Source organism: Gavialis gangeticus, unplaced genomic scaffold, assembly GCF_001723915.1.
Source record: "Gavialis gangeticus isolate Ggan-Ray unplaced genomic scaffold, GavGan_comp1, whole genome shotgun sequence".
NCBI classification, from domain to species: Eukaryota; Metazoa; Chordata; order Crocodylia; family Gavialidae; genus Gavialis; species Gavialis gangeticus.
The window spans coordinates 11,125,999-11,135,004 of record NW_017729005.1 but is presented as its reverse complement, the minus strand read 5'-3'; the positions used below and the strand labels follow the sequence as shown (position 1 = coordinate 11,135,004).

General features: G+C 42.7%; 1 protein-coding gene across 4 annotated transcripts in view; it reads left to right on the top strand.

The window, feature by feature from the left end:
* The window catches only part of RFTN1 (raftlin, lipid raft linker 1), a 197,716-nt gene that overhangs the window by 18 nt on the left and 188,692 nt on the right, over positions 1-9,006 (top strand). Inside the window, exons 1-2 of one of the 4 annotated variants that reach the window (XM_019508672.1) lie at positions 1-100; positions 6,248-6,400. The exon at positions 1-100 is cut by the window's left edge and continues 18 nt beyond it. In XM_019508672.1, coding sequence (XP_019364217.1) covers positions 6,256-6,400 — 145 coding nt within the window. In that variant the 5' untranslated portion in view covers positions 1-100; positions 6,248-6,255. Of the gene's footprint in view, positions 232-6,244; positions 6,401-9,006 lie in introns of all 4 variants that reach the window. The other 3 variants (XM_019508673.1, XM_019508670.1, XM_019508671.1) reach the window with 3 other exon arrangements.

The window sequence follows — 9,006 nt, the reverse complement described above, 5'->3', positions numbered from 1 at the left end:
GCGGGCTGCTGCATGGGCACAAACTTTCCGCCTCGCGGCGCGCCGGGCTGCGCAGCGCCCTGAGCCCGGGAGGGAGGGAGGACGCCGCGCACCGTCCCAGGTAGCGGGGCTCCCCCCGTGCCAGGCAGGGCTGCTGAGCTGCAGCTCTACGGAGCCGCCTGGTTTTGCCGGGCTCCGGGCTCGTCCTAGCAGAGCCTGATCCAAAGCCTGCCGGAGTCACTGAACCAGACAGTAAGTACAAGCGGGGAGTCGTTCTCTGTCCACCCGCCGTGCGGCGGGCTTAGATTCCCATTTCGAACGCGGCGCACTGTTCGAACGTTCCTTTTGAGAACGCTGTGCACCTGGAACGTTCCAGCTCAGAACGGTGCTGGGCGAGCCCGGGACACTTCAGCTCCCTGCGCCCGACTTCAGTCTGCTTATACCCGGGTCACGGCTTCTGGCTGTCTGCGTGACACCGGCTCCAAGGCTCGGCTTGAGGGAGGAAGGAGCAGAGACTTGCCCGGCTCCAGGAGGCAAGACCGTCGCCCAAAGCAGCGTGCGCTCCTGTGTGCCTGGGCTAAGTTCTGCGCAACAGCTTCAGTCTAGGTTCAGGCAGGGGCGCCCGGGGTACGTGGTTGGGCAAACCAGTACAGTCATCGTATGTCAGTGTTTCTGGTGTGAAAATTCCTTAGTAAAGTAACAGACTCAAAAGCTGTGACACACCATCCCGTTTCCATTCACAGCCATCAGTGATGTGATAGAGAAGAGAGAGCGCTGTGTTAAGGTGAAGACAGGCAGAAGGTTTATGCCTTTCTGAACATATTTGCCTTCATCCTATCTGCTTTGGTAATAGCTTCTGTTATTTTCAGATACTGGATTCTGGGCACGTCTTCCAAGTCCACTCTGTTTCAGCAGGCTTCTGTTCATGTAGAAGGGGTTAATGCAATACTAGGGTTATTAAATGCACATACAGGGATGTGTTTCTATAATGTGAATGTGATATAGATACTTTCCTTCCATTTTTTTCCATTTGCACCCTTGTCAGAGCTATTAAGTTGCCCACTTTTCATCACCCCAGTTGCCCTTCATACTTCTGGAAAAGGGGCAGCAGGCAGGATGGATTTCCTTTTGAGCTAATCCTTTGGCAAATTGGAAGCATCACAGGTTGGTGTCAAGAGATGGAAGACATTTGTTCTCTCTTAGGACTTGGCCTGCTTTGTCTATGGCACTCCCAGCCATGACTGGGACAGCAAACTGAACTAGGGGCTGCTGTTTAGCAGTGCAGAGCGCTGACCCCAGGTTGCCATGCTGGCTTAATAGACATGTTTTGTTCTAAAAGGAAATATTAATTGGGAGTAAAGCTATAAGAATTCCATTACACTGTATTTCCCAAACTTCATTTGAAAACATTAGGGGATATTTTATCAAGTTTAAAGAAATTGCCAGTTGTTCCATTTGGACTCCTACAGTACTCAGTTTTTTTTCAGCTAAATAGAAAAATAATTAACATTGCCAAGACTTAAATGATATCCGGTTTACAAGGGGAAAATATTGTAAAAGTTTTTACATTTCCATCTTGGTGCTTCCAGTCCATTAGCTTTTGACATGTGTAATTAGTTTTTCACAGTACCACAGGTCACATTTATATCTTTAATTCTTGATATTTCTTAAAGGGTTTTATTCTCTAGTGCTGCTGTTGTTATTTTAAGAATCTAAGGTAACCTCAGATTTAGTTACATTCAGGAAGGGGTTTTCCATTGCTTGAATGTTGGTATTCCCCTGGCTTTGGAGTGAAAATATAGTGCAGAATGAGTAAGTATAAATGTCACGAGTTACTTAAAGCAACCCAGAGTTGCGGTGCTGGGAAGCTTAGTTATACTAAATAATTCACTCATAGGACTGTGATGGCCCTCTTGAGTCACTGAATTCAGACACCAGGCACATCATATAATCTCTTTCATAACCTGATCAAGTTCCTTCTTAAAACTAAGTAGTTTTTTTTGTGTCTTCCCTGCACATTTGGAGCCTGTTCCAGAACAAACTTTCATGGTTAGAAACCTTCCTCTGATATCCAACTGACATTTATTGATGGAGAGTTTATACCAATTTGCTCTTGTAAGAATGTTGAATCTTGTAAGAACTTTCTTGCTGTCCCAGTCATGGCTTGTTGACTTATCTCTTTTTAGCTTAAACAGAAGTTCTGAGAGGGACAAAACTCCCTTGTTGTATTTATAGAGAACAATGGGATCCCTTTTCCAACCATTTTGCTATGCAAAACAACCCCAGTTCTCTAGCCTTCCATAAGAGAGACCTATCTTTTCCCCTGATCCCAGTAGCCCTCTTATGAACTTTTTCTAGCTTGAATTAATCTTTCGTGAACTTGCAATACGCAGAAATGGCATAGTATTCCTGAGGAGTTCTCTGGTGCTTTGTACCATAGCATTAATACTTTTCCATTTGAAATAGCTTGCTTGATTTTGATTCTGGGGTTGCATTTGCCTTTTTCATGGCCACGTTCAATGATCAACTAATTATTTTACACCTAAGTTTGTCTTTTTCTCTGTCATTTTAGACTGAAGAACTCCTGGTATATATATAGTAGGCATTCTTATCAGTCCCTAAGTGCATGATCTTGCAGGTCATATTATTAAATTTCATCCCAGTTCTATTATTCTGGTCCTCAAGATCATCCATTTCTTTCTATGTTATATTCTGATTTTCATTGTCAATGGTTTGAACCTTTGTGTCCAGAAAAAGTCATTAGCCCCATGCTACTTTTGTGCCAAGATCATCAGTGCAAAATGTCAAACAAGGTCGGGTCCAGATCTGAGTCTGGAGCTCCTTCTAACCTGATGCTTCCCAATCTTGTCTCCTTTTTAGCCAGTTCCTTATCCTTGTAGCTGTACAATTTCAGGTGCTAGAATTATCAGATGGGGGATATTTGATCCCTCTGCCTTGAGTGGAACATAGGATTGGAAGGGGCCTCCTGGGCCCTGTGATTTATTTGCAGACAACTCTTTAACCAAGGGTTCATCCAAGTGCATTAAATTCTTGAGTTTTTTGTCCTCACTTCAGCTTTGATTTGCCAGCAGGGGCACCCCAGTGGCACATGTGTGGTAGAGGCATCCCAGAGCTGCTGACCCTAGGAGCAGGAAGCAGAAGCTGGAAGAGGTGGGGGGAGCCTGGAGACCCTGGCTGCTACTGTAGCAGGAACCAGAAACAGCAGTTGGGCAGGAGCCCACAGTCCACATGTTAAGCTGACATAGGCCACCAGTGGGACAACCCTGGCTTAGAGAACTGTTAACCTATCTGTCCGTAGCCTCACTATATCATAAACTTCATGTGTACATTTACATACCCATTTATTTCTAAGCATGGTTGTAAAACAGATAATGCAGGGCTACTGCCTTGTGAAAATTTTACATTGTATGTGCATTTGATTAATAATCAGAGAAGAGGGAGGAATCGAAATGCTTCACAAGAATGACTTTCTTGGGAGATTTCCCTAGTCTGATGTAGACCGTTCTTTCCCTTCGTGTTTCCTCAGGCTGATGTGACTAGCCAAGGAGGAAGATTGTGTTGATGTAGCTTACACTAGCAGCCGCTGAAATGAGAAGAGCAAACTAGCTTCACCCTTCCCTTCCTTGAGAGGCTTACTGTAGCTGTGCTGCAGGCTCAGGAACGAGCTCTGATGCTCTCTCTTCCTCCAGTGCAAATTCAAAGTTCATAATAAAACTTCTAAAACAAGATTGTTGACTGTTTTAGTGCAGTAGTAGGAACTAACTTACTCCATGCTAACTTTGCTTAATAACAGGTTGGCAATAGCTTTTGTGTTTGTATAGCACAGGTTCTGGGTGCTACAGTGATATAAATATTAAATATATAAAATTATCTTGTCTCAGTCTGGTAGAATACTTTAATGCAGTTTGTCTTAAAGGGTATTTCAAATTTGTTTTAATATGGACTGAGATGCTGGGTTTCAACCAGCAGTATACTAAAAGTTTGATTTGGAGATAATAAACTGAGAACAGAAAAGGTGGTAGATCTCTAAAAGTTAGAAAATCAGTTCCTGTCACATTTTTGATCGTTTTAGTCAACTGCATCTGCTTTCATGAATCATGGAAGAGTCCAAAAAGGAAGAGGATTGTCTTGGTAACTATAACTGTTTCTTGAAAGTTCTAGACCAGCTTCTGGGAACATGCCAGTAAAACTTCCATCAGGGAAAGTTTTTCAGGTCTAGGATGTGTTCTGGGTGGGGAGTATGCCAGTCTATTCTATCTGGAGCCATTTCATTTTGTATAGTAAGTAAATATGTATTGGACTGCGGGGGAAAATGCAGCAGTTTGACTTGACATCTATTAAGGGGCTCATTCAAGATAAGGGAAACTCAGGTAAATTGTGGAAACTGTAATCTGTGGAAGAGGAAAACCATTTTCTACTACTGGTGACTCTACTTTGTCATTCAGAAGGCAATATCTAGGAACTACTCAGCTGTAGGTTTTGATGATGATCTTCAATTCATTATATTCAATTTTGGTACATAACAGAATTAAAAATGAGATACAGACTAACAAATCTACAGTCAGGTCTAGGTTTCATTTCTAGGTGTATCCGAATGGCTGAACATGTGAATGATATAAGAGATTATTAAGATCATAGCATTCTTATAGGATGAATTTTGTTAATTTAAATAGAAAATGAGTTGGCAGACTGAATTGTTTAAATCTCCTTGTCTAACACAAGGCTTTTTTCCCGCACCATGTTGATCGGGGGCAGGGGTGGGAAACCTCATCTTGGATTTGAGTAAATACAGCATTTTCCAGACCCTTCCAACTAACTCAGAAAAAATGCAAGACTCTTGGTAAAATTGAGCAGTGGTTTTTAATGTCTCTTTTGAGGCTTTACTGAATTTTTTAGGACATCATCCCAACTCCATAAAGAGTTCTGATGATTTCAGTGGGACTTTTCACGTGCCCAAAGTACTCTCTGTTTTTATTATTCCATCATGCTTTATAAATATTTTTATATAAAAAATATGCTTTACATTTGGATTATATTGTCTGCCACTGAAATACAGCCAGGTGATTTCTTTTGATGAGATCTCCTTGCTGTCCTGGTTCCTGATTCGACAAGGTACTTAGGCACAAACTTACAGTTGGGTATCTGAGCAGTCCCATTAAAAGCAAGGTAATGAGACAGCTCTTATGCTTAAGGACCTTGACAAATCAGGACATCAAAGTAAGAGTGTTTTTCATCATTTTATTTTAACCTTTTGCTACCCATAGTGCCCAAGGAACCTTGTGTAGTGAATTAATACAGCTCAGTGAACCAAGGAAAGGAATTTTCATTTGGTAGAGGAAACATGTTCAGTGAATTGCTAAATGTTTGCAGTGCTGATTATTGGCATTAACAGAAGAAACTGTTGTCTGGCATAGAAGAAGATATTTAAATATTCTTAGCTCTTATTTCACAAAATAAAATAGCTGAGTCTAGCTTATAGAAATGAGTAAAATAATGTAGTTTATATTTTCTGCCAAAATAAACAGAGAAGTTTCAGGGTTGGGATGGTGGTTTGTAGAGCAAACCTCTAAAGATTTAAAGCATAGGATGACATTTGATGCACGTTTGTGTAATGTTTCTTGGTACATTTTCATACCAAAGCTACAAATCTTCTTTTTAGCACATGTTGATTTCTGTTTCCAGTTTGTATATTTAGGCTGCCATGCATGATTGGTCAGTTGCAGCTTATTTAAAATATGATTTCCTCCCTGAAAAGGGGAAACTTGGATTTTTACAGAAAACCTGACAAATCTAGTTACAGATAACTGTTTTCTACATAGAAACACACACGAGTTAGAAATTGTAAAGTTAAAATTTTAAAGTTGGACAGCTACAATTGAATTTTCCCATAACAGGGATGGATATATCAGAATTGTTGCTTATATATGTGTTGAGTGCTTAATAACATCATATTGCATTTTTCCATTACTTTTTTATAATGGAATATATGTCCTTCAGATATATTTGAGTACATACCAGATAAGGAACAATATAGATTACACTGTCAGTCTTCCAATAAAATGAACAAAATGTGTATGGTGTATAATAAAAATAGTTCATTTATGCTATTTCATAAAAATCCATGGGCTGTTTACCTCTTTAAAAAAATAAAAATTGCCAAAGTTTTGATGATACGACATATGTAATTGAAGAATCAATGCTGAATTCTATTTTCTCTTCCTTTTCCCATGCCTCTCTCTATCAGCAGCTGTTGAAATGGGTTGTGGATTAAACAAGTTAGAGAAACACGATGAAAAGCGGCCTGGTAATATCTATTCAACTTTGAAGAGACCCCAGGTAGAAACTAAGATAGATATTTGCTATGAGTATCGTTTCCTGGATTTTACAACACTGAATGATAGTAAGTACACAAGTATTTATCTTCTGGCTATTTTTTGTTAAATTAGACAATTTGAGGAAAGTTTATTCAGCATTTTCCTACTGTGCATTTTAAACCAGTGCCTAAAATGTGGGGGCTATTTTTGTGGGGTGGGGCTCAGGTTTTAGAAGGGATTCTTTATATTATATTAATATCATTGCATGTGAAAGGATAAATGTGGGTTTGTTTATCTTTGCTCGTTATCCAGATTTTACTTGGGAAAGTGATTCACAGCTAGAAGCTTATGTGATTTCCCACTGTTCCCCAGTCAGATGGCTGTTCTAAGGGGTTCAATTTGGTATTGTCACGTTTGCTGACCTGTCTTTCATAATCCTCAGGCTGTTACAAATGCCTGCGGGTCATCTTTCATTAATTTGGTCTGGTCCACTGGCAAGATAGAGAGTGGCAAAAGGAAAAATCTGAAAAAACAGGAAGGTGAGAGGTCAAGAGTTATGTAGTTGCAATGTTTTTTTCCTTTATGTTGTTCAACAATTAACTTTGTCCTTCTATTAATAACCAAATAGGGTCTGCATTTTCATTCCTGCCACTGTCTGTAGATGTTCTAGTTGTTTTTTTTCTTACTGATATCTGTGAACCTAGATTCCCAGGTAACTGTCATCCATACTTTTTCTTACTTGATCAGGCTATTCCTGTGCATTTTACATCCAGGAACACTAAACCATTTGGGAAACTATTGCTGGAGCAGGGGACGATGGCTTGCTGCTATGTGATCACACTCCAGAACCCGGTTGGCCAGCTAAATTCATGCAGAGTTCGACGTCACATTCTCTAGCGGATAAAGGGATAAACAACTAGAGACTTATCTTCTCTAGTATAACCCAGATCATTTGTCCTCAAGGTTCAGAACCAACTTAATTTGCAGTGGGTTGCCAAATTAAGGGAGAGTCTCTTAGCTGCTTGATACAGCTTTTAATTCAAAGGGCACTTCTCTGATTACCTGGACCCCAGATGTAGGGTATGCACAAATGTTCAATTCCAGCACTGCAGGTTTTTGGGAAGTTTGCAGGGGTGAAAAACCTAGCCCTGGATGCTGTCCTGGTTCTTTGACAGCATGGAGAAATGTCTCTTGGTCCTGGAAGGAGGAGTCAGGTGGTGAGGATATGCCCTTCTCCCCTTCCACAGACTGTGGTGACCCCAGTCTATGAAAGGGGTGGGAAATGCATACAGCTGTTCAAACTGGTACATGAGAACAGAGATCTACCTGGTTGGAAGTGCTCTTATTTTTTTTCTGGAAGAGCCATGTCTCTGCCATGGCACACCCTTTGAGTGGCTATTCTTGTGCCAGGAGAAGGGCATTTTTTCTCTCAGCATAAATATAATGCCTGTCCATGACCATAGTCCCATGCAACTGATTGGAGAAGTTGTGCCCTTTGAATTAAAATCCATAGCAAACAGCTGGAGCACCTCAGTCTATGTACCCTGGTTACTTCTCAAACTGTCATCTTAGGGGGGTGAGGAACCTAGCCCCTCCCAAAGTATTAGGCTAGGAAAAGAAGTTACACATAAACCAGTTTAAATGATCAGAAATCAGTTCAGATTGTAACACAACAGAAATACAGTGCTCTTAAAACACTTTCAAAATGGCCAAAACTGGTTTAAGATAAACGTGGTTGGATATAGTATCAGACTGAACTGATTTGGGTCAAACCGGTTTATGGAACTTCTGTCCCTGACCCCTTCCTGATTCAAGTTAACTCACAGTCTCATAGCATTCCAGGGTGCTTTGCAACCCTGGGCTGTGCTGTCTGCTCCAGCAGAGCAGGGTTGGCCCCACCCTTCTGTTCCCTAGCTGGAACCCTATCGTTGCTCTGGCAGGCTGAGAAAGGGGTTCAGGGGAAACCTAGCTCCAGACCCCAGCCAGGTCTACATGACAGGGGCAGAGCAGACCCTGACAGGCTTTTCCTTTGCTCAAGTGGAGAGTGGGGGGTGTGGCCAGACCCCAGCCTGGGCCAGCAAATTGAGGCATAGGAGGAGGGAGGTAGGTTTAAACCCTGTCCCCTGCTTGCATGGGACCCTAGCCAGGGTCTGCCTGGCAGGCACGGAGCAACCCCTGACAGGCTTTTCTTTGCTCACCACTCAAGCAGAGAACAGAGACCATGGCCAGATGCCGGCCCAGTTCAGTACACTGAGGCAGAGGTGAAGGGCTGGGATCCTGTGCAGGTGGGGGAGGGGCTTAAACCCCCTCCCTCCCCCTATGCCTCAGCATGCCAGCCCAGACTGGCATCTGGCTATGCCTTCTCCTCCCCAGCCCCCACTTTCACTCAACTAGGGAGCAGGGGAAAAGTCTGTCAGGGGTTGCTCTGCCCCTGCTAGACAGACCCCAGCTGGGGTCCTGTGCAGGTGGGGGAGGGGGTTTAAGCCCCCTCCCCAGCCTCATTGTGCTTGCCTGGCTCGGGGTCTGGCCATGCTCTCCACTTGAGCAGAGAGTGGGTAAAAGGCTGTCAGAGGCTGCTTTACCCCCACCAGGCAGACCCCTGCCTGGGTACCATGTGAGATGGGGAGGGGGTTTAAATTCCTGTCCCTGCCCCTCTGCCCCCATCTGTCTGCTGGAATGGGGAGCAGGGAAA